The 25124-nt window shown below is 46.6% G+C and overlaps 1 protein-coding gene across 3 annotated transcripts in view; it reads left to right on the top strand.

The window, feature by feature from the left end:
- TP53 (tumor protein p53) overlaps positions 1–23428 on the top strand; it is a 29963-nt gene extending 6535 nt beyond the window's left edge. For 2 of the 3 annotated variants that reach the window (XM_035135728.3, XM_035135727.3), the window contains exons 3-10: positions 3083–3286; positions 9958–10144; positions 13102–13217; positions 14896–15005; positions 16507–16775; positions 19469–19569; positions 20940–21034; positions 22384–23428. In XM_035135728.3, coding sequence (XP_034991619.1) covers positions 3083–3286; positions 9958–10144; positions 13102–13217; positions 14896–15005; positions 16507–16775; positions 19469–19569; positions 20940–21034; positions 22384–22423 — 1122 coding nt within the window. In that variant the 3' untranslated portion in view covers positions 22424–23428. The remainder of the gene's footprint in view (positions 1–3082; positions 3287–9957; positions 10145–13101; positions 13218–14895; positions 15006–16506; positions 16776–19468; positions 19570–20939; positions 21035–22383) is intronic. The other variant, XM_088656266.1, reaches the window with a different exon arrangement.
- The last annotated feature ends 1696 nt before the right edge of the window (positions 23429–25124 follow it).

Here is a 25124-nt window from a genome sequence, read left to right as displayed (position 1 = left end):
GTCTTCGCAGTTAGGTATTCTAAAATTAAAATGCTACTCAATTTCCCCCACCATTTGTTCACCCTGGATCTGACCTCCAGGCCTTAGGTTGCCTACCGCTGGGTTAAAAAGGTAAAGGGACCCCTGACCATTAGGTCCAGTCGTGACCGACTCTGGGGTTGCGGCGCTCATCTCGCGTTGTTGGCCAAGGGAGCCGGCGTACAGCTTCCAGGTCATGTGGCCAGCATGACAAAGCCGCTTGTGGCGAACCAGAGCAGCACATGGAAACGCCGTTTACCTTCCCGCTGTAGCGGTTCCTATTTATCTACTTGCATTTTGACGTGCTTTCGAACTGCTAGGTGGGCAGGAGCTGGGACCGGGCAACGGGAGCTCACCCCGTCACAGGGATTCGAACCGCCGACCTTCTGATCAGCAAGCCCTAGGCTCAGTGGTTTAACCACAGCGCTACCTGGGTCCTGGTTTAACCACCTGGGTTTAACCACACCGCTGGGTTATACTATTAGAAATACATAGACAGATAATTATGTCATTATTTTGAAGTTTAATAAGTTAACAGTTTATATTTGGACAACTTTTCTGGTGTACTTTATAGGAAGGGGAAAAATAATAGTTTCCTTAATAACAATTTAAACTATTTAACTAAAACAATAACTTTATAGCATACAGTGGTACCTTGGTTTGCGAACGCAATCCGTTCCGCGGTGGCGTTCCCTCGCCGAGGCGAAGGCACGCTTCTGCGCATGCACAAAGCACCAATAGAGCGCTTCTGCGCAAGCTGCGCAAATCGCGTCTGCGCATCCGACGCCGCGGAACCCGGATGTAAACACTTCTGGGTCTGCGGCGTTCGTAAGCGGAGGTTTTCGTAAACCGAGGTAGTCGTAAACCAAGGTTCCACTGTATGTATCCATGTTTGTCAACTGTGGTTAAACAGGTTTTTTAAAGAAAAAAACTTAGACTGAGTTTTAGCACAGATGAAAAACTTAAAACAAATCCTTATTTCCTGATGAATAGTCTTTGGACGATAATGGAGCTTAAACAGAAAACTATCTTTAGAAAAAAATTCCTCCAAAAGCTTTCATTTTTAAAATCCAATTTAAATTTAAAAAAATAGATTTTTTTAAATAAAAAAAATCTTATTTTTTTGATAAAAAAATTATTGATTTTTATCCACCCTGATCTAATAAGAAAGCTCTTTCATTATGGCAGCAAAGGGGCTTTGGAACTCCCTGCCTGTTGACGCCAGGCAGGTGCCTTCATTGTGCTATTTCTGGCGTCTGCTAAATCCACCCTCCCTTTATTTATTTATTTTAAAAGACATGCCTTCGCACATATGCATAATTTTAAGAATAACAGGTTTTTTAAAATTATTAATTTCCAGTATATATAACAATTACAGAAAAGAAAAAAAATTACAAAAACAAAATCCCAACTTCTCCCCCTTCCAGGATGGCTCAGTCTAGTTAAGTTTGCCAAAGTTTTTCGGTAGTTGCCATTCTTCAGGGTCATCAGTAAATTATTTTACGAAAGGACGCCACATTTCAACAAAATCGCCTGCATAATTTGTATTATTCGGCGCATGTGATATCACTGTCTATTTTTCTGATACAGACAACATCAGAGATGTTGACCGGTGTTTTTATCCGGCTTTTAGCTCATCGTTGGTTTTAATTCATTTTTTGGGCGTTTGAAATAATTCCTTTTAAACCCTTTTGTTACTGAGCATTTTGTGGTTTCATTCTTTTTTGCCAGCCGGCTGTGGGGCTTTATGACGAGAAATGTCTGTTAGCAAATGACATAGGGATCTTTTGAGAATGAGAGGGGCAATGAATGCAAAGCTCCTGCAATGCTTTAATAATAAAAATAATAATACAATGGTACCTTGGTTCTCAAATGCCTTGATCCTCAAACACAGGCTTCCTCAACCTCGGCCCTCCAGATGTTTTGAGACTACAATTCCCATCATCCCTGACCACTGGTCCTGTTAGCTAGGGATGATGAGAGTTGTAGTCCCAAAACATCTGGAGGGCCGAGGTTGAGGAAGCCTGCTCAAACAACTTGGAACCCAAACACTGCAGAACCCGGAAGTAAGTGTTCCGGTTTGCGAGCTTTTTTCAGAAGCTGAACGTGCTTCGTTTTGAGTGCCACACTTCCGTTTTGAGTGTTCTTCTGCGGTCTGTCTGTTTTTGCTATTTATTTTGTGCTTTTGTTTTTGTGGCTCTTTTTTGTGACTGCGTGGAACCTCGTTCAGCTACTGATTGATTGATTGATTGATTGATTGTGTGACTGCAGTACATTGTTTATTGCTTTCATTTTGTGGATCAACGCTCTCGTTAGAGAGTAAAATTCATGGCAAATGACTTCCGGAAGTCTGTTCATAAACTGAAGTGTTCATAAACTGAAGCGAACTTTCCCATTGAAAGTAATGGAAAGTGGATTAATCTGTTCCAGACAGTCCGCGGAGTACTTAAACTGAAGCGTTCATAAACTGAAGCGAACTTTCCCATTGAAAGTAATGGAAAGTGGATTAATCCGTTCCAGACGGGTCCGCGGAGGACTTAACCTGAAGCATTCATAAACTGAAGCATGGGTGTAATTGGTTCCGGAAGTCTGTTCATAAACTGAAGCGTTCATAAACTGAAGCGAACTTTCCCATTGAAAGTAATGGAAAGTGAATTAATCCATTCCAGATGGGTCCGCGGCGTTCATAAACTGAAAATTCATAAACCGAGGTGTTCATAAACCGAGGTTCCACTGTAAAAAGGTTGTTTTTAAAAGTCTGGAAGGGATTAATCCGTTTTGCGTTGCTTTCTATGGGAAAGTTTGCCTTGGTTTTGGAACGCTTTGGTTTTGGAACGGATTAAGTTTGAGAACCAAGGTTTGAGAACCAGGGTATAATAATAATAATAATAATAATAATAATAATAATAATAATAATAATTTGATGATGATTATGACAACGACGAGGAGGTTTGGACGCTTGTCCTGCTCAGACCACATTGCTGTGGCTCGCTCAGGTCCATTCAACTTGGAACCCTGTAATTCTCTTTTTAATTTCTTTCTCTCTCTCCCCCCCCCTTTCCAGGAGGAACTTCATAATGAGCCCCTGGAGTCCTTTGACCTACCTTTCCCACAGGAGGACAGTGCCCCCCAGGCGGGCGAATCGAGCAGCGATGCCACAATCCCCTCCACCACCTCCTCCGTTCCGTCCACGGAAGACTACCCTGGCAAGCACGGGTTCAAGCTGGAGTTTGAGCCGTCGTCGACCGCCAAATCCGTCACCTGCACCGTACGAAGCTGGGCAGGGGGTGGGAATGGGGGGGGAATCTATTCTTTTTTTAAAAAAAATGAGTTGGGGTGCATTCGGGTCCAGATTTAGGTTTGATGTGGCCCTCAGCTCCTGAAGGTAATGGGGCCCTTTCTATGTCCAGCTGTCCTTTGTCAAGAACAGTTTGTCGCTGTTTTTTGTCTTGGAATATATGCTGTATGGCCCTTGATGGACCTAACAGGTATCTAAAGCCATTTGGACGTAAGAAAATATGTATTTTTATCAAAGTCACTGTCGAACTGAAATACAATTTAGAAGTATGTTAATAGTGAAATGCAATTAAGAAGTCGTATGCTTGCTAATAGTGAAATAATTATTAAGCTCTAACTTTAAATGATTCTTTTTCTTCAAAGCTAACTTCATAATGCAAACACATTGGCATTTGACAATAACAAAAAATTCCTTTAGAGACACAGTTTACAAAGACTCATAACCTAGTCTCGGGGAAACTTGCTATAAGTATAACATGAAATAATAATAGGTGTAAATATATGGTGCAAACTATCCTATATAATAAAGTGCAAGTGTCTCCGCGTCCAGTATTCCCTGTGTCCCTGGGTTTGCGCTAATGCACATGTGCCCCACGGACACAGGGACTGGACGAAGAGGCGGGACGTACACACACGCGCGCTCTCTCCCCCCCTCAACCCTCTGCCTCCCGTTTCCCCGCGGCGGTGGACCAAGATGGCGGCATCGGGCTCCGGGGCCGCGGCCCTGGAGCCCAATGCCGCCATCTTGGTCCACCTCCTCCTGACAACCCTACCTGGCCCCGTGGGAGGAGCGGCGGGGCCGCGGCCTTCCCTCCCTCTCTGCGCTCGGCCGCGGGACACGACGGGAGAGCGCTTTGTTTAATTGCGTTCCCGGCGCGCTCCGCGGCCGAGCGCAGAAAGGGAGGGAAGGCCGCGCCCCCATCGCACCTCTAGCGCTTGTTTTCTTAACGGGCTGAATGAGACTAGTCTACTAATAATTATAAATAGCAGAATGTAGTCAACCCTATATATAGAAATGAGCAAACCCGTGATATTTTAGGGAGCAGGCTAGCAGGCGGGGGCCATTTCTTACATCATAGAAGCCCACACAACACAAAACACTGTTGCTCTATGTAGATTTTATTTTATTTGTTTTTTATCTTATATTTTGGAAATGTACATCCAGTTGTTGTTTTTCCTTTTAAAAACTTTTTTGGGGCCCCCCTAAGCTATAGCTTGTTTAGCTTATACGTAAATCCGGCATTGCGATACACCTGCCCTTGTTGTTTTTTTTGGGGGGGGAGCTTCGCCCGTGGAGGGGCATTGGCAAAGGTTGGTTTTTGGAAAGGTTGCATGTCAGAAACTCGCATAAATAAGCTAATTGCGAAATGGCGCGTTAAACAGGTTATGGTTGCCAGTAGAGAATGTCTAGACGTCTTAATTTTATTTTTTTCAATGAATTGTTTTTATTATTCCTATTAATGCCGTTTCTATATCTAAGGCAGAGGGCCTTCTCGGTGGTGGCGCCCTCCCTGTGGAACGCCCTCCCACCAGATGTCAAGGAAATAAACAGCTACAGTGGTACCTCGGTTTACAACCACAATTGGCTCCGGAAGTCTATCTTAAAACTGAAGCGTACTTAACGTGAAGCGAACTTTCCCATGGAAATGGATTAATCCGTTCCAGACAGTGAAAAACACCCCCTAAAACAGCAATTTAACACGAATTTTACTGTCTAATGAGGCCATTGATCCATAAAATGAAGGCAATAATCAATGTACAGTGGAACCTCGGTTTATGAACACCTCGGTTTACAGATTTTCAGTTTACGAACGCCGCAGACCCACCTGGAACGGATTAATTCACTTTCCATTACTTTCAATGGGAAAGTTCGCTTCAGTTTATGAACGCTTCAGTTTATGAACAGACTTCCGGAACCAATTACACCCATGCTTCGGGTTAAGTACGCTTCAGGTTGAGTACTCCGCGAACCGTCTGGAACAGATTAATCCACTTTCCATTACTTTCAATGGGAAAGTTCGCTTCAGTTTATGAACAAATTATTTGGGGTGATAACATTTATTTCTTACCTGGGCTGGTGATAGTCATTGTTTGGATGGGGGCTCAGGGTCCTCTTCCACAATCACAATGCCTTTGCGGAGGCCGGGCCACAGCGTCGATGGGAGTTGTAGTCCAAAACAGCTGGAGGGCGCCAGCTTCCGAATAAGAACTCCACCCAAAAACTTGGGGATTCTGTAAAAAGCACACATATTAATAGTCAAACATTGGACTGTAAAACATTATAAATAGAACCACAGCAGTTTTTAATGTCTGATGTTTTATCATGTTTTTAATATCCTGTTGGGAGTCGCTGGGGAGGCCCGGGCAGATGGGCTTGGGTATAAGTAACAAATTCCTATTATTATTATTATTATTATTATTATTATTATTATTATTCTAAAGGAAACATCATATGAAACCATCCCGAATAAACCAATTGCAAGCGTCAAGGAAAATAATCCAGATCCATCTCTAAGTGGCATTTTGCTTTCCCCAAATTTATTTACCTAGTTAATTGATACAGCTTCCCCATAGCAGAAGGACTCTTAGGAAGGCAGTGGGGTGTAGTGGTTAGAGTGTCGGTCTGGGACCTGGGAGATCAGGGTTCAAATCTCCACTGGGTGACCTTGGAGTCAGTCGCAACTTCACCTCCCTCGGAGGGTCGTTGTGGGGATTAACTGGGGCAGGGGTGAACCATGCGCTACTTGGAGAATAAAGTGGGCCATAAATGCAATAAATAAGTTATTCTGCTCCCAACCTGGCACCCAGAGATCTCCACGGGGCCGCAACTGGACCTGGTGCCTGGGGGATTTCGAACAAGGGTGGTCCTCCTTGGTGCCATAAATTCACCCCCAGCGCTCCCTAAAAGCACGATTCTGAATAGTGGCTTGCAGGACCCACAAAGGAAGAAAATAACAGCACAGTTAAATTCAAAGCATTAACAATGAATGGCACACCTGTTCAAAAACCCCGTTAAAACTCGCATGAAAGTCTTCATCGCAGGGCTGTGGGTTCGAGTCCCACATTGGGCAAAAGATTCCTGTGTCTGCAAGGGGTTGGACTAGATGACCCTCGGGTCCCTTCCAATTCTACTCTCTTTTTTTTTAATAAATCAGTTTCATGAATCAATGCACATCTCCTTTTTTATGTTTAGAGTGACTTTTTTTTTTTAAATAAACCAGTTTAATGAATCGATGCATACCCCCTTTGTTATGTTTAGGGCAGGCATCCCCAAACTTCGGCCCTCAAGATGTTTTGGACTACAATTCCCATCTTCCCCAACCACTGATCCTGTTAGCTAGGGATCATGGGAGTTGTAGGCCAAAACATCCGGAGGGCCGCAGTTTGGGGATGCCTGGTTTAGGGTGAAGTGTTATATAATTTTTATTTATTTTCCATTTAATAACGTACATTCACATCATCATTATCTACTTTACCGCCCTGGCTCTGTAAGAGCCTATCAACTTCCACCCCTCCTGCCTCATGGCTTACAAAATTAACTAACTCTACAATTAATTCTCAATTAGTTTAATCGATTAATAGAATCGTAGAATTATAGAGCCGGTTGTGTTTTCCAACCCCCTTGCAAGGCAGGAAGAGCTGGACTTGGCTCCAGTGATACCAGCTTTTCAAAGTCTTATCTCTTGGCGCCAATCTAGGGGTTCCCAAACAGAAGCCTGGCCTACGGAGAAAGCTTGCTCTCTCCTTCCCAAAATGTCTGATGGCGCCCGTCCTTGACTCCTGCCATGCCGCCCGGGGACCGGTGGGAGTTGTAGTTCAAAGCAGCTCGGGGGGGGGGGCACCCAGCTGAAGGATTTAGGCCACCTTGGTGCCATGCGTTTTAAGCACTAAGATAAGGTAAAGGTAAAGGGACCCCTGACCATTAGGTCCAGTCGTGACCGACTCTGGGGTTGCGCGCTCATCTCGCATTATTGGCCGAGGGAGCCGGCGTATAGCGTCCAGGTCATGTGGCCAGCATGACAAAGCCGCTTCTGGCAAACCAGAGCAGCACATGGAAACGCCGTTTACCTTCCCGCTGTAGCGGTTCCTATTTATCTACTTGCATTTTGACGTGCTTTCGAACTGCTAGGTTGGCAGGAGCTGGGACCGAGCAACGGGAGCTCACCCCGTCACAGGGATTCGAACCGCCGACCTTCTGATCAGCAAGCCCTAGGCTCAGTGGTTTAACCACAATGCCACCTGGGTCCCTTAAGCACTAGGATACCACATGACAAACAATCATGGCTTCCCTCCAAAGGATTCTGGGAGCTGTAGCTTGTTACAGGTGCTGAGAGACCCAGAGTAGTTAATAATAATAATAATAATAATAATAATAATAATAATAATAATAATAATTTATTATTTGTACCCCGCCCATCCGGCTGGCTTTCCCTCTTCCCAGGGAACTCTTGTAATAGGGATATTCAGACAGCTCGTAGCGCCCTTAATAAACTACAGTTTCCCTGATATTTTTTGGCAGGGAGGGGTGCTCAGTCTTTCCTGTTTAAAGGGTTTAAATGTACGGTGCAGATTTAAAAATTCCACTTTGAAGGCTTGTCGAGAAATACCTCCGGCCCCATTTTCACTAGACCGCCCCATTTTTAACCCGTCATGGCATCCTCCCACCAAAGAGTTCTGGGAGTTATAGTTTGTTAAGACTCCCTTCTTCCCCTCACAGAGCTACAATTCCCAGAAAAGAGGGAGTTGGTTGTTAAACTGCTCTGGGAATTACAGATCCAGGGGGGGGGGGGAGAGAAAGGCCTTCGTCGCCTCTGAGCACCTTCAGTAAACTACAATTCCCATAATTCTGCTCTGGTCAGACCTCACCTGGAGTACTGTGTCCAGTTCTGGGCACCACAGTTCAAGAAGGATACTGACAAGCTGGAACGTGTCCAGAGGAGGGCAACCAAAATGGTCAAAGGCCTGGAAACGATGCCTTATGAGGAACGGCTTAGGGAGCTGGGTATGTTTAGCCTGGAGAAGAGAAGGTTAAGGGGTGATATGACAGCCATGTTCAAATATATGAAAGGAGGAGGGAGGAGGTTGTTTTCTGCTGCTCCAGAGAAGCGGACACAGAGCAATGGATTCAAACTTCAAGAAAGAAGATTCCACCTAAACATCAGAAAGAACTTCCTGACAGTGAGAGCTGTTTGGCAGTGGAATTTGCTGCCAAGGAGTGTGGTGGAGTCTCCTTCTTTGGAGGTCTTTAAGCAGAGGCTTGACAGGCATATGTCAAGAATGCTTTGATGGTGTTTCCTGCTTGGCAGGGGGTTGAACTGGATGGCCCTTGTGGTCTCTTCCAACTCTATGATTCTATGATTCTAATTCTTTGGGCGGAAAAAAGTCCTGGCTTTTGGAAGTGACGCGCTTTGAATGCATGTTATGACTGCTACCCGAGTCACAGCTTTTTAAAGGCGGATATTTGAGGAGGCTGGCCTTGAGACCAGACCCCTTTTCTCCACGCCCCCACCCCCCAACAACTCCGCAGGGCAAGTCTGCACATGTCTTGGTCTCCTTGCGCATTTCATTGAGTTTCCTGCCTCGCTGGTGTTCAGCTGTTCAGAGGAACTGGAGGGATATTTTTTGGGGGGGGGGGACACGGATGGACGGACAGTGTTGCTCGGTCTCCGAAATTAAATCCCTTGATCTTGTGCCGTGATGGCAGAAAAGGTTAGTTGAACCTTGTCAAGAGCATGTTAAGAGGATCATGGTGTGTGTGTTTTTTTTGGGGGGGGGCGAATCCTGTGTGGTCGAGATCACTATCTCTCCCCCCCCAAAAAAAAGTGTCAGGAAAGGAAGTTGAATGTAAAGCAAAGGGCCAGCAAAAAGACTGCTGGGTTTTGTGGGGAGGGGGCGTTGACTAACAGGATGGATGTGAATTTTCTGAGGGGTGCTAAAAAATTTTGGGGGTGGCTCAGGCTTAATACATTCCTGTGGGGGTGAGGGGGGGCTGGATTATCCTGCAAGCTTGTAAGATCTAGGGCAGGGGTGGCCAACCCCCAAGAGACTGTGATCTACTCACAGTTAAAAACTGGCAGTGATCCACCTCTGTTTTTTAGGGGTTCAGATCAAATAATTTTTTTAGGAAGGAAAGGTCTATGGTCGTAAGTTTCTGAACTTTATTTAGGGGAACCAAAGTTCTTGAGCTTCTTTGGGGAGAGGCAGTGATCTACCGCAGGCTCCCAGTGATCTACCAGTAGTAGATCACTATCTACCTGTTGGACATGCCTGATCTAGGGCATTTGGGGAGAGAAGAGGGGATCTGGCGTGATGGTGGGGGTGGGAGAGAATTGTAGGGTTTACAGCTCCAGAATTAATATAGATTTGACTCCAAGGTTTGCGGGGGGGGGGGCGCGGCTGGACGCCTGGGTTCCCTCGGAGGCCAGTGGAGCCTGTTGTTTGGACATCTCACAGTTATCCTTTATAACTTTTAAGCTGTTTTTTTTTTATTAAAGTTGCTTGGGTGGTTGCAAGCTGCGCTGGGACCTTAGGAGAATTAACAGACTAAGCCACAGCAACGCGTGGCCGGGCCCAGCTAGTATTGTATAATTTTCATGTTATAATATTTTCTCTCCCTCTCTTTTTCTCTCCGCCCCAACGTAGTACTCACCGGATCTCAACAAGCTCTTCTGCCAGATGGGCAAGACATGCCCTGTCCTCATCAAGGTGGCCACGCCACCCCCTCCCTGGGCCGTCGTCCGCGCCACGGCCGTCTTCAAGAAGTCCGAGCACATCGCTGAGGTGGTCAAGCGATGCCCACACCATGAGCGCACTGGCGAGGGCAGCCACGGTAAGCTCCGGCAGAGGGAATGGGTTGCCTCTTTGGGGCAAGGGGGCTGGTCTCTGGGGCGGATCTCTGGGGACAAGGACTGGGGTGATGGCCCTGAGGAGTTGCCTATAAAGGATTCGAACCCGGCACACCCTTCCTCTTTCCTTCCCCGTCCAAATGCATGTTTTGTGGTCAGGGTGGGTTTGATTTAAATCTCATCAAATCAAATCGCGATTTAAATGACTAGTCAGTTAGACTTGATTTATATATACTGTATATATATATACATTTTAAATTTTTAAATTTTTCAGTTTTATTGCAAATACATACAAATCCAAACTTACTAACTTGAAAAAGGAAAAAGAAATTAAGAAAGGTTACAAAAAAAGAAGAGAAAGGGGAAAAAAGAAATCATGATTTAAATGACTAGTCAGTAAGACTTGATTTATATTTTTTTTAAAAAAATAAATCCCATTTTTTTTGCAAATAAATACAAATCAAAACACCAACTTGAAAAAGGAAAAAGAAATTAAGAAAGGTTACAAAAAAGAAGAAAAGAGAAAAAGTAAAAAGTAAATATACACGGATACAGTTAAATCTGAATAAAGAAAAGAGGAAATCACAACTAAAACAACATTAAGTCATTCATTATTAAACTAATACTTTGCAGATCAAACACATGTTTTAAACAATTACCTCTGCCTTGATTTAAATCACTAGTCAGTAAGACTTGATTTAAATCTCTCTTTTTTTCTTTTTTCAGAAAGACTCATTCTTGTGGGTATAATCTTAATATTTACAACCAGATGGAAGGTTTCATTTTTGGAATGAATAGATTTTCAGAGTAGTTTTTACAGTTATATCAAAAAAATTACTGATTTGGTTATACTGTTAGAAATACAAAGACAGGTATTTATGAAACAAAATTTAAAAATTCCTTCAGTAGCACCTTAAAGACCAACTAAGTTTTTATTTTGGTATGAGCTTTCGTGTGCATGCACACTTCTTCAGATACTTCAGGTATTTATGAAATTATTGTTTATACTTGGACAACTTTTCTGCTGTACTTTATTGGAAGGAGAAAAATAATCATTTCCTTAATAATTTATTTAACTTAAACAGTAACATTATAGCATATGCATCCATGTTTGTTAACTGATATGGTTAAACAATTTTTTTTTTTAAAAAAAACCGCACTTAAGACTGAGTTTTAGCACACATGAAAAACTTAAACAAATCCTTATTTCTTGATGAATCGCCTTTGGACTATAATGTAACTTAAATTGAAAACTATCTTTAGAAAGATCCCCCCAAAAGCATTTTATTTTAAAAATCCGATTTAAATAAAAAAAAATCTGATTTATTTATTTATTTATAATTGATTTTTATCCACCCTGCTTGTGGTTTTTATTGAGTCAGAATTTTGGCTCATCTACCCTGGCTAGCAGCAGGAGCAGTGGGTCTGTGGGGTTTTGCAAGCAAGGCAGATGCTTTAACCCAGTCCCCCAGCCCCCGAACATTTTGGGCAGTGCTAGAAATTAGCAAGCGCGATTTGCGACTGTCACTGGTCTGGTTGCAACCACAGGGAGATCTCTGGGTGCCTGGCTGGTGCCTGGGGAAAGCAAAATGTCCCTTAGAGAAGGATCTGAAATGTTTTCCTACAAAGCTTGGATTTGTTTTCTACTTGATCGTTCGATTCGATGTTTCAGTGGGTTGTAAGCCGCGTTGAGATGTGTTGTTTAAAATATAAAGTGGCGTAACAGTAGGTGAGCAAGTTAACTGAATTTCGGATATGCAGAAGGTATTAAAAGTAATATATTAAAATATGTAATATAGTAAAAATAATATTAATAATAATAATAATAAGGAGCCGCAGAAAGAGTGGGAAGGAAGTCAAGTTTTGAAATGTTAAAATTGATTTTAACTAATGAAATGTATAAACTTGAAAAGTATAAATAACAACAACAAAAAGGCCTAGCTGAAGAGAAATTTAAAATAAAAATAAAGTGGCGTAGAAATAAAAGCATTACTAATAATAATAATCCCCACGATAAAGAAAAGGTGCCTAGAGTAGACATTCAGTTTTGGCTACCGCAACCTAGGTTTAAGTGCGATTAGGTTATAAACGATCAAATTATAAAGCAGTTGCATTCTTGACTATAAACGGAGCAGTTGTTTCTTTTCATTTTCCGACGTATTTCTTAGCAATAAACAAATTTGGTGGAGCACGAGCAGATTTTTACAGTGGTACCTCTACTTACGAATTTAATGCGTTCCAAACACACATTTGTAAGTAGAAAAAAAATTGTAAGTCGAATCCCATAGGAATGCATTGGGAGAAAAAATTCGTAAGTAGAAGAAATCCTATCTAAACCGCATCCAAGATGGCGGATGGAGCTCCATTCGTAAGTAGAAACATTCGTAAGTAGAGTTATTCGTAAGTAGAGGTACCACTGTATTATGAAAATGCAGGGGGGAAAGTTCGAGAGCCAGTTGCCCTGCGCTATAAAAAGCGTTATTTGGACAGCGGACTCAGGGAGATGAGAATAACACCATAAATCTCAGAACAAGAGTGATGAAATGCGCATTGGTTCAGAATCAACGAACGGGGTGAGCTTGATCAGGCGAAACGGCCTTTCCTAAGTCGGGCAGTGATTTAGGGCCCGCTGCGCTCGCCTGACACCCCCCTTGCCTCTTAGCACCCCTCCGGTAACCCTCCTGGTTGAGATTTACTCCCAGCTACGTGGAGCAGGCTGTTTTGGGGTGGTTAGCCTCTGGTGTGGTGTGGGCCCTCTGCATGCGCTCAGAGGCCACACCGTTGAAATCATCATGTTGCACACATTCCCGTTTGGGACGGCGCCTGTGCTGCCCCCACACAATCCTTAGTCCTTTTTGTGAAGCAGCTGTCCCCACTTTTCTCTTCCCCCTCTTTCTCCCTCTCCCCCCGCCCGGCCCCGATCCGGTTCTGTGTCCTCCAGGAGGCGTTGCCCCCGCCGAGCACCTGATCCGGGTGGAAGGGAACCAGCAGGCCCAGTATTTCTCTGACCCGAACACCAAGCGCCACAGCGTCGTCGTTCCCTACGAGGCACCCCAGGTTATCGAAAATGGGGGGTTGGGGAGGGGGGAGGGGGCTTGGACCGGGAAAAGATCCCTGGATCACACTGGAGATCTACCCTTGCGCTCAGCTCTCGTGGCAGCCGGTGACGTCGGGCCAGGATCGGTGCAATAGGGTCAAGCTGTTTTGTCCCGGTGAGCGACCTGGCTGCCGAGTTCTGCTCCGAGCTGAAGTTCCCGAACCGTGTTTGGAGGCAGAGCGTTTTTATCTTGTGTCGACAGCGAAACCTCGGTTGTCGAACTGTAATCCGTTCCGGAAGGCCCGTTTGACTTCCGAAACGTCCGGCAACCGAGGCGCAATGGCCGGTCGGCAAAATCCATTGACAAAGATGGAGAACCGCGCCTCAGAAGTCGTTCGGCAACTGAGGCGCGTTCAAAAACGGAAGCATTTGCTCCCGGGTTTGTCCGCGTTTGGGTTCCGAAGCTTTCGACGACCGAGGTTCCGCTGTATTTTTATCGCTGTGAACCGCCCCAAGATTTTTGGATGAAGGCCTATAGTATGCACGTTTAATTAATAATGTTAATTATAATTATAATATGATGCGGCTTGCAAAGAAAGTTGCATGCTTTCTCCCTGCTGATAACCGTAATAATAGTAATTACAGTAAGGTGTCTACCAGCTCCATCTGGTACACAGGCTGAGACTCTACCTGCCTGCAGACTGTCTCGCCAGAGTGGTGCATGCTCTAGTTATCTCCCGCTTGGACTACTGCAATGCGCTCTCCGTGGGGCTACCTTTGAAGGTGACCCGGAAACTACAACTAATCCAGAATGCGGCAGCAGGACGGGTGACTGGGAGCGGCCGCCGAGACCACATAACACCGGTCTTGAAAGATCTACATTGGCTCCCAGTACGTTTCCGAGCACAATTCAAAGTGTTGGTGCTGACCTTGAAAGCCCTAAACGGCCTCGGTCCAGTATACCTGAAGAAGCGTCTCCACCCCCATTGTTCTGCCCGGTCACTGAGGTCCAGCACCGAGGGCCTTCTGGCGGTTCCCTCGTTGCGAGAAGCCAAGTTACAGGGAACCAGGCAGAGGGCCTTCTCGGTAGTGGCACCCACCCTGTGGAATGCCCTCCCACCAGAGGTCAAAGAGAAAAACAACTACAGTGGTGCCTCGCTTAACGAATGCCCTGCTTAACGAAATTTCCGCTTAACGAAAGGTTTTTTCTAGCGGAGGTTGCCTCGCAAGACGAATTCGTTTTGTGAAAAATTCGTCTAGCGAATCGCGGTTTCCCATAGGAACGCATTGAAATTCAATTAATGCGTTCCTATGGGCAAAAAAAAAATTCAAAAAAATTCAATGCATTCCTATGGGATTCGCTAGATGAATTTTTCGTTATAAGAAAAGACCCATGGAATGAATTAAATTCGTCTAGCGAGGCACCACTGTACCAGACTTTTAGAAGACATCTGAAGGCAGCCCTGTTTAGGGAGGCTTTTAATGTTTAATAGATTGTTGTGTTTTATTTTTCTGTTGGAAGCCGCCCAGGGTATAAATAATAAATTATTATTATTATTTTATTATTATTATCATCATCATCTTGCATTGCACTTTGCAAAGAAACCCCCCCCCCCAAGTTCCTTTCCCCCTTGAATAGTCTGGGGGGAGATCAGCAGGTGCCTGGGCCCCAATTCCTGCCCCCTCTTTGCCTTTCAGCTGGGGACGGAAAGCAGCAAGATCCTCTACAACTTCATGTGCAACAGCTCTTGCCAGGGGGGCATGAACCGCCGCCCCATCTTGATAATCATCACCCTGGAGACCTGTATGTGCGTAAAACACTTCTGATCCCCTTCCTCTCTTCTCTCCCCGGCACCTCCATGCCCCCCCCCCAAGGAAGGCCATTCGGGGTTCTCCGTCTCCTGGGTTCCAGGACTCCTGGGTTCTCTGGGAAGAATGAGGGGCATGGCCCCGAGGGGAGCCAGCGCCCCGGGTCTGTGGCCAGGAGACGGGGCTCAGAGCTTCTGTTTGCAGATAAGAGAAGTGACAGGCAGCGTTGAAGCAAGCCCTTAACTCTAGAACCAGATTTCTTGTGAGATCTGAGAACCAGCCTAAGGGTCACTCTTAAAATTTCTTTGCTGCTTGGCTCTAGATCCTTGCTCTAGGTATGGGTCCAGGGGTGGGGGGTGGGAGAAGGGTGCCCAGTGGCCCTAGAGATCTGTGACGGTGGGTGGGTGGGTACTGATCCTGTCGAACCGCAAGGAATGGGGGGTGGGTCCTGTCCAAATCTGGCTACAGTGGTTCTCAAACTTCATCTGCTCCGGAAGTCTGTTCCAAAACCAAAGCGTTCCAAAACCAAGGCACGCTTTTCCATAGAAAGTCCTGCAAAACGGATCAATCCGTTCCAGACTTTTAAAAACAACCCCTAAAGCAGCCTTTTGGCATGAATTTGCTCTCTAATGAGACCATCGGTCCATAAAATGAAAGCAATAAAACTGAAGGAGCGTCTCCACCTCCATCATTCTGCCCGGACACTGAGGTCCAGCACCGAGGGCCTTCTGGCGGTTCCCTCGTTGCGAGAAGCCAAGTTGCAGGGAACTAGGCGGAGGGCCTTCTCGGTGGTGGCGCCTGCCCTGTGGAACGCCCTCCCATCAGATGTCAAAAAGGAAAACAGCTACCAGACTTTTAGAAGACATCTGAAGGCAGCCCTGTTCGGGGAGGCTTTTAATGTTTAATAGATTACTGTGTTTTATTTTTCTGTTGGAAGCCGCCCAGAGTGGCTGGGGAAACCCAGCCAGATGGGCAGGGTATAAATAATATATTTATTATTATTATTATTAATCAGTCAGTAGCTGAAGCGGGTTCCGCACAGTCACAAAAACAAAACAAAAAGAGCCACAAAAAAAGGAAAAATAAATAGCAAAAACAGATGGACCTCAGCGTAACACTCCAAACAGAGGCGTGGCACTCAAAATGGAGCCCGTTCGGCTTCCGAAAAGAGTTCGCAAGCCAGAACACTTCCGGGTTTGCAGTGTTTGGGTTCCAAGTTGTTTGAGTACCAAGGCGTTTGAGAACCAAGGGACCATTGTAACCACCTGGGGGAACGGCCCTCGGACTCTCTGGCTGCGTTGAGAGCCTAGTTGGCAGAGGTAAAAATCCCATTCATTGCTTCATCCCTTTCTGCCTCTGCCACTTGCATGCGGCCCTCGGAAGTCTTCTCCAGAGGAGAATGCGGCCCTTGAGATACTCCCCCCCCCAAAAAGTTTCCTTCGCCTACTGTGCATGGAAAGTGATTTCTCGTCTCCTTATCCTGCCCCCTTTTCCCCGCAGGGGCCAGCTCCTTGGGCGCCGCTGCTTCGAGGCCCGGGTCTGCGCCTGCCCAGGCCGGGACCGCAAGACGGACGAAGAAAACTTCCAGAAAACCACTTCCTCCGGAAAGAACGCCAAGAGGAATAAACCCGACGCCGGCAGCGGCGGGGACGCCGGCAGCAGCGGGAACACCAAGCGGAGTCGACCGGAAGCCAGTGGCAGGAACGCCAAACAGTGTAAGCCTGAAGCGGAGGAGTCCCAGGAATGGTTGTCGGAGAGCCAAGGAGCGTGTAAGCAAGCCTGCTACTCATATATAATTTTTGTTTTCCATTTAATAATATACATTCACATCATCATCATCATCTACTTTACTGCCCCGGCACTTTAGAGCCTATATCGACTTCCTTCCTTCCTTCCTTCCTTCCTTCCTTCCTTCCTTCCTTCCTTCCTTCCTTCCTTCCTTCCTTCCTTCCTTCCTTCCTTCCTTCCTTCCTTCCTTCCTTCCTTCCTTCCTTCCTTCCCGCCTCACAGCTTTCGAAATTAAGCTTTATATCAGGGGTCAGCAACCTCTTTTCAGCCATGGGCTGTTCCACTGTCCCTCAGACCATGTGGTGGGCAGGACTATATATTTTTTGGGGGTGTGTGTGAATGAACTAATTCCTATGCCCCACAAATAACCCAGAGATGCATGTTCACTAAAAGCACACATTATACTCATGTAAAAACACCAGGCAGGCCCCACAAATAACCCAGAGATGCATTTTAAATAAAAAGGACACATTCTACTCATGTAAAAACACGCTGATTCCCGGACCGTCCGCGGGCCAGATTTAGAAGGCGATTGGGCCGCATCCGGCCCGCGGGCCTTAGGTTGCCTACCCCTGCTTTATATCATTGCATTTTGTGCCTTTTCCAAGGCTTAATTGCACTCATTACAAAATGACTCAAAATTTAAATACAGAAAGGTAGAAAATGTCTCATTTCAAGTCTTCAGACAACCCTGCTAGTGATGTTAATTGCTTACAGTAGTCTTTCAGATATCGTATGAATTTACTCCAGACCTTTTGGAATACTTGATCGTGCTGGTTTCAGATTTTTCTTGTCAAATTCGCCAGTTCTGCAAAGGCCATCATCTTCATCTGCCACTCTTCTTTCTTTGGTCCTTCTCGTTGTTTCCATTTTGGGGCTAAAAGAAGTCTTGCCGCAGTTGTCGCATTCATAAACAATCTTTTATCTTCCCATGGTATCTCTCCACCCACTATCTATATACAGTGGTACCTCGGCTTACGAACGACTCAACAACCCAATTTTTTGACTTGCGAATGGGGGTAATGGCCACACGCTTATGAATGTCTCAACATCCGGGGGGAAACCGCGGCGGTTTTAGATAGGGATTTTTCGACTTACGAATTTTTAGATAGGGTTGCTTCGACTTACAATTTTTTCCGTTTTCAATGCATTCCTATGGGAAATTGCGTTTCCAATGGCGTTTTTTGACTTATGAATTTTTCGACTTACAAAGGTGCCTTCGGAATGGATTAAATTCGTAAGTCGAGGCACCGCTGTATATAAAAATGTAAACTGGGCATGTGGGTTATTATCCACTTTACAGTGGTACCTCGGTTTATGAACACAATTGGTTCCGGAAGTCTGTTCATAAACTGAAGCGTTCATAAACTGAAGCGAACTTTCCCATTGAAAGTAATGGAAAGTGGATTAATCTGTTCCAGACGGTCCGCGGAGTAACCGTTCATAAACTGAAGCGAACTTTTCCATTGAAAGTAATGGAAAGTGGATTAATCCGTTCCAGATGGGTCCGCGGCGTTCGTAAACCGAAAATTCATAAACTGAGGTGTTCATAAACCGAGGTTCCACTGTACTCCGAAACCGCTTCACCGATTGCGTTCAAATTTGAACACAACATCCAAAGCGAATGTCCGAAGGCTCTTATAAGGTTTTCAAAGACAGATGCCACACCTCCGCCAGGTGAAACCCCCCCAAAAAAACCCTGTTCCAGAAAGCACCACTCAGCCGAAAGTGCATGCTGGGAAAAGAACCAGATTGCAAACCAGTGCCCTCTAGCGGCGGCTACACTGGTACTGCACGTATAAAACCTTCCCTCTCAACAGCACCTCAGCTGCCATTTACATACTAGGCCGACTCCTTTACAGACTAGGCCGAATGGAGGTGCTGGCTCGCCTGGGTGGGAGTTGGGGGAGGAGGGGGCGGGATAGATCAGGACATGGTGGGGCCAGTCACAGGGATGACTCTGGGGGGTGGGGGGAGGAGTGGGTGGGATACGTCATGCATTGACACAGGGTGGTGGCAGTCACAGGGATTAGCCACGGCAATGCGTGGCAGGGCCAGCTAGTCCCCAATGAAAAGGCTTCTGGTTTTTTAAAGAAAAGTATTTTTAAATGCAAGCCTGCTCCTCTCAATGCAATTCTCTCCCTCTGTACTAGTAAGGATAATTATAATTATAATTATTTATTTATACCCCGCCCATCTGGCTGGGATTCCCCTGCTATTCCGGGCGGCTAGGGTTGGGTTTGTTGTTTTTTGGGGGCGGAGGGCAGTTTTAAATGGGGACGCATATACAGTGGTACCTTGGTTCCCGAACTCAATCCGTTCTGGAAGCCCGCCCAACTTCAAAAAGGTTCGCAACGCCAACAGCCACATCAGACGTTCGGCTTCCGAAAAACGTTCACAAACCGGAACGCTCTCTTCGGGCTTCCTGGTGTTTGGGAGACAATTTGTTTGGGAGCCAAGGTACCACTATTAATATTTGTTCCTCTTCAACCAGAACTTTGGCTGATTGACATCTTTCACATGTGAGATGGTTGCTTTGGTTTTTATTGTCGTTACGCATTTTGCATTTCTACCATTGCAACCCGCCCTGAGAGCTGCGCATGAACCTGGGGGGGGGGGCATACAGATATAATAAATAAAATAAACCGACCATTCCTCCCGTCCCATTCCACAGCTTTCTCTCAGAGCAGCGAACCAGGAGGCTCCAAGAAGCGGATCGTGGACGCTCCCAGCGGCGTCGGCAGCAGCTCGGAAGAAAGAGTTTACATCATCCAGGTGACTTTTGCAAGGGGGGGGGCAAGAAAGCCTGAAAGCCGCGTCCTGGGCGTTGCGTACATGTTCAGGCCGAGCTGCGTCCGTTCGGCTTAAGTGTCCCCCCCCCTCTGGTTGTGAGGGGGCTACAAGATGGCCACTCCCTGGTTCGGCTGCTGGCTTAAAATTCTGCCCTTGAGAGGGGAGGAAGGGGGAGAGATTTGGGCAGCGGGTCTGGAAAAGGCAGGGGTGGGCGCCCTGAGGCAGAGAACGGGTGCGTTCGGATTTTCGCCTCGGGCTGCCTTCGCACGGAAAGCCCTGTGGCGCCTCTTTAAACTGCCATGGCGTCCCTCCCCCAGGGAATTCTGGGAAGTGTGGTTTTTGAAGGGCGCCAGGAATTTTGAGGAGATCCCCCTCTGACCCCAGCCCTCCTCACCGAGCTACAATTCCCAGGAAATCGCCCCTCTGTGAGGGGCCGGGACAGGGGGTGGTCTGGTCCTCGTTCTGTTTTATTTATTTATCCCACGCCTTTTCCCTGGCAGGGACCCAAGGTGCCGTGCCTATTTTTAAAAAACAAACAGCTAAAAATGTAGGGGGAGGCAGAATAATTAAACAAATACCGGTAATTAAACACACACACACACACACACACACACACACACACACACACAAAATAGAAAAGATCCCTTAGAAACATACAGATAAGCACGGCGCCAACTTTTTCCATTAAAAGCAGGCAGTTTCCCAAAGCATGTTGGAATGAGAAGGTCTTCACCTTCCGGCAGCAAGGAGGGAGCCAGTCTGGCTTCTCTAGGCAGGGAATTCCAAAGTTCCCTGGGAGGAGCCACCACCAAGAAGGCCCTGTGTATGGCTTGGGCCCAGGATGCCTGAGGACTGTATTTCCCTCATATGAACCTGCCCAGGCTCTGAGATCTTCGGGGGGGGGGGCTTCTCTCGGTCCTGCCACCCTCACGGGTGGGGACACGGAACAGGGCCTTCTCGGAAGCTGCTCCCAGACACCTTTGGAACTCCCTGCTTAGAGAAGCCAGACTGGCTCCCTCGTCCTTCCGCCGGCAGGTGAAGATGGTTTTATTTCAACAGGCCCTTGGGAACCAACGGAATTTTAAGGAAAGGGCTTTTAAATAGTCTAGTACAGTGCTGCTTTTATTATCTGCATTTTAATAGATATTTTTATTTTTAAAAAATTACATCTTAATTACGGTACTTTGGAGCAATTCTCTTCCACGCGCTTAGCTTTTTCGTATCTTAATCTGCGCTGTTTTAATTTTTGTAAGCCGCTTCAATTCCTGGTCTGTGGGGAAAGGCAAAGGTATAAATAAATACGATAGGAATAATTGATAACAACAATATTCCCTCCTTCCTTTCCTTTCCAGACTCGTGACCGGAAGCTGTACCATATGCTGAAGAAAATAAAAGAGGCCGTCGAGTTTCAAGATTTCATGATGCAAAACAAGGAACAGGCAAAAGAGTGAGTGGTTAAACGCTGCCTCCTTCGCCCTCCTCCTGACTCCATTTACCTCAAGTGTCGACTGGCACTGACTTCTACATGCCAAGCAGGTGTCCTGCACCCGGGCTGCATCCTTTCCCCCCCAAGGGTTAGCTGAGTAGCAGCAGCCCCTCAGAAAAGTCCGTCCGGGTTGTGGGGTGGGCAGTTTGGGTGGCTACACGCTGGTGTGCATCGTCCTCCCATCTCGCCAGGTCCATCACCAGTCTTGTCAGATTGGAGAGAGGGGTTTTCGCCTTGCTTGCTATTGCGGAGCGCAGCGGGGCTCGCTGACCCGAGCCGCTCGAGGCTCATTACGCCCTGCCTTAAGAGCTTGCTAATTCCTCCCCCCCAAAAATGGCTGCTCCTCCTCCTTCTGTGTCCAGGGCAGCTGTCTACCAGCTCCATCTGGTACGCAGGCTGAGACCCTACCTGCCTGCAGACTGTCTTGCCAGAGTGGTGCATGCTCTGGTTATCTCCTGCTTGGACTACTGCAATGCGCTCTACGTGGGGCTACCTTTGAAGGTGACTCGGAAACTAATCCAGAATGTGGCAGCTGGACTGGTGAATGGTGATGCTGTGTCTTCAGACGATGGGGGGCCATGAAAGGCCTGGTGGCCGCTGGAAAAACCACCAAATTAGCGTGGCCCTTGGAGGCCGGCACAAGGACTGCCAGAAACTCCAAAACGCCTAGCGCCCCCCCCCCCCAATTAAAACAAATAAAGTACCCTCCAGAACCGGGACGTTTCATGTAAAATGCAAAAATCTGCCCAGAGGGGCATGCCGACCCCCCAAAAGAGGACATGTCCAGGAAAACCTTGATGCATGGCAATCTTGCATTAACCGAACCTAAGCATTTATGTCTGCCTTCAAATCAACGATATTGTGGGGATGGGGGTCGTCGAGGAGTTGAGTCTCCTGTCCTTGGCAACGAAATTTGTCTGTGTTCATCCTTAAGTGGGAGGTGGGTGAATATTCAGGATAATCCGAAATTCCTTTCTTTGAGCCTGCGGTTGGCACCTGGCTTGTTCCAGAGTCACCAGAGGTCATCAGGGAAGGTCTTGAGTCATAATTAAGAGTTACGTTGATCTTACGCCACGATCTGCAGAGATAATAAATTCACATTAATTCGGGTTGCCCATATGCGCGGCACTTCCGACCTGGCTGGTATTCGGCCCTTGTAAACAGCGTACGGGCGGAAGTCGCTGAAATGTCGGAAGTGTCGATTTTGGCGGATTTCTTTTCAGATAGCTCAAAAACTCCAGATTGTCACTTTTTGAAATATGCCGACCCTAGATTAACACCTGCTCCCTCTCCCCCCCTCTCTTGTCTAGGCTCCAGAAGAAGATGGCTCTGTTTGTGAAGGACAACTGAATAGGGGCGCTGCTTCTCCTACCCCCACCCCCCCTATTCCACACACCCCCTCACTCCTCACCCTATTTTTCAGCCAAAAAGTCCCTTACTTGGGTTGAGCCATTCTCCTGCTACCTGATTGGGCCAGGTCACAGCAGCGCTGAACCCCCCCTGGACCAATCAGAGTTTCCCTGATAGCTGCTGTGGGAGGGGCGCCTTTTTCCTATCGCCCCTCCTGCCTCCAAATGGTTTGGGGGGCAGTCTGTGTTCTCCAAACTGCACAAGGTAACTGCCAGTTTTTTCGCGCACTGCCTCAATGAGAACTAGAGAACTGTTGCTCCGTTTTTTAATTTTTATAAAAATTTGGTTTCTCGACAGTATTCCTTTTTTTTATTCCTATTTTTGTTTTGCAAAAGAGCCGCTGCTTAGTTAGTAACACGGGGGGTGGAGGGCTGCAACTTGCCCCACCAGTATTTCCCCCCAGGTGAGGGCTTGCTAAGGAGCGGGAACGGTGAAATGGAGCTCTCGTTTCCGGCGGGGTGGGAAGTGGGGCTCCCACCCCCCATTTCAGTTCAGTATTAAGACTGCGGAGACCTGGCTATACTCCACATTTCTTGACAAAGCAGCCTTTCCCCAACCTGGTGCACCCTCTGGGTGCTCTGCACTACAATTCCCAGCGCTCTGTGCTGGCCATCGCTGTCGGGAGTTGAGCATCAGAACATCTGGAAAGGCAAACCAGGTTGGGGAGGAGGGTGTTTCCAAATGAAATCACCAGGGAAGGTAGGTAGGAAGAGAAAAACAAAACCCCAAACTACAACGTTCTGATGCATCGGCAAACTCTCTCCTACCGTCCTTCCTCCGTAATGAATTGTCCCGAAGTTTAGCAAAGCCCTCTCCTTTTTTTCCTCCGCCTCCCCCCCCCTCCGGTTAATTGCTTTGTAGTTTATTTTATATGCTTCGATTTTCTTCGCATGACTTTTTGTAGGAATCTCTCTTTTTTTGTACTTTAATAAAAGATCAAATTTGGTCCTGTTCCTGTTTTGTCTCTAACGTCCCTCTCCGAGCAGTAAATCGGGGGGGGGGGGACGCTCCAGATGTTCGTTTTTATATTATTTTGTTTTTGCTTATTTCTTTATTGTTCACTCTTTGCCATGAGCTGAAAATTGCTTTTCATTCTGGTCTTTTTTATATAAAATAAAATAAAATAATGCAATGCCAAACAACGTCCAGCCACAAAAATTAAGGTGGGTCGCCCAAAACAGCCACCTGGGGCATTGAAAGAGGTGTGTCTTCAGAGTCCTCTGAAATCTGGGCAATGAAGGTTTTGGGTGCACCTCTGGTGGGGGGGGAGGCAAGACCCCCCCCCCAGCGAGCTTCAGACCTGGAAGTCACAGCGACTCTTGCACCACACATCTTCCAGCTTGCTGTGCTACAACTCCCAGACTGTTGAAAACAGGCAGGCGACGAAAACCACCGCAACAAAAACCAACCACTTTCATTAAAAGCAGTCGGTTCCCCAAAGCCTGTTGAAAGAAGAAAATGTCTTCGCCTGCCATCGAAAGGACCGCAAGGAAGGGAGCCAATCTAAACTTCTCCAGGACGGGAGCCAGCAGCGAGAAGGCACTGTCTAACCATCACCACCAAGCATTCCTGGGAGGGGGGCTGGGGCAGAGAATGGCCGCCCCCAAAGATTGCAGAGCCTGGGCAGATTCATGGGGGAGAATATGGTCCTTCAGAGAGCCTAAGCCAGATGGGGATTTGTAGGTCACAACCAGCGCTTGGAATTGTGCCCAGATTTCTTTGGCGATCCCTCGTAGCTGAGCAAGATTGTCTTCCATGAAAACGCTTTTAGCACTGAGTCTGTAAGTGACTATGGAGGCCAATTCTGGATCCACACGTCCTTCCACAGTGGGGACATAGGTTTCCGGTCAGGAGTCCATCATGGTGTGGATTTGCCAAGTGTGCCTTCCTCTTAGCACATTTCTCCCTTGCGCCCTGAGTTCGAGTGTCTTCAAAGCCCATGACACCTTTGGTAAAGACTCTTGGAGGCTTGCAGGCCAGGGCTTCCCAACTGTTTATACTACATTTTTAAAAAGATTTGCTTTGAGGCAGTCTTTCAACCTCTTGTTGACCCACCAGCATTACGCTTTCCACTTTTAAGATCGGAATAGAGTAGTTGCTTTGGAGGTCGATCATCAGGCATCCGCACAACATGACCAGTCCAATGAAGTTGAGGTTGAAGAATCATTGCTTCGACACTGGTGATCTTTGCTTCTTCCAGGACACTCCCATTGTTGGAATCTTTTGAGGAGTTGGAGATGGCGTTGATAAGTGGTCCATGTTTTGCATTTTTCAGAAACAAGCTGGTGTCAGTGCCTTTCCTCTTACGAGGAACGGCTTAGGGAGCTCGGTATGTTTAGCCTGCAGAAGAGAAGGTTAAGGGGTGATATGATAGCCATGTTCAAATATATCAAAGGATGTCATATAGAGGAGGGAGAAAGGTTGTTTTCTGTTGCTCCAGAGAAGCGGACACGGAGCAATGGATTCAAACTACAAGAAAGAAGATTCCACCTAAACATCAGGAAGAACTTCCTGACAGTAAGAGCTGTTCGGCAGTGGAATTTGCTACCAAGGAGTGTGGTGGAGTCTCCTTCTTTGGAGGTCTTTAAGCAGAGGCTTGACAGGGATATGTCAAGTATGCTTTGATGGTTTTCCTGCTCGG

This window comes from Zootoca vivipara, chromosome 12, assembly GCF_965207765.1.
Source record: "Zootoca vivipara chromosome 12, rZooViv2.hap1.1, whole genome shotgun sequence".
In the NCBI taxonomy this organism is placed as follows: Eukaryota; Metazoa; Chordata; class Lepidosauria; order Squamata; family Lacertidae; genus Zootoca; species Zootoca vivipara.
Note: the sequence above shows the minus strand (reverse complement) of the source record. Positions and strands in the feature narration are given on the sequence as shown.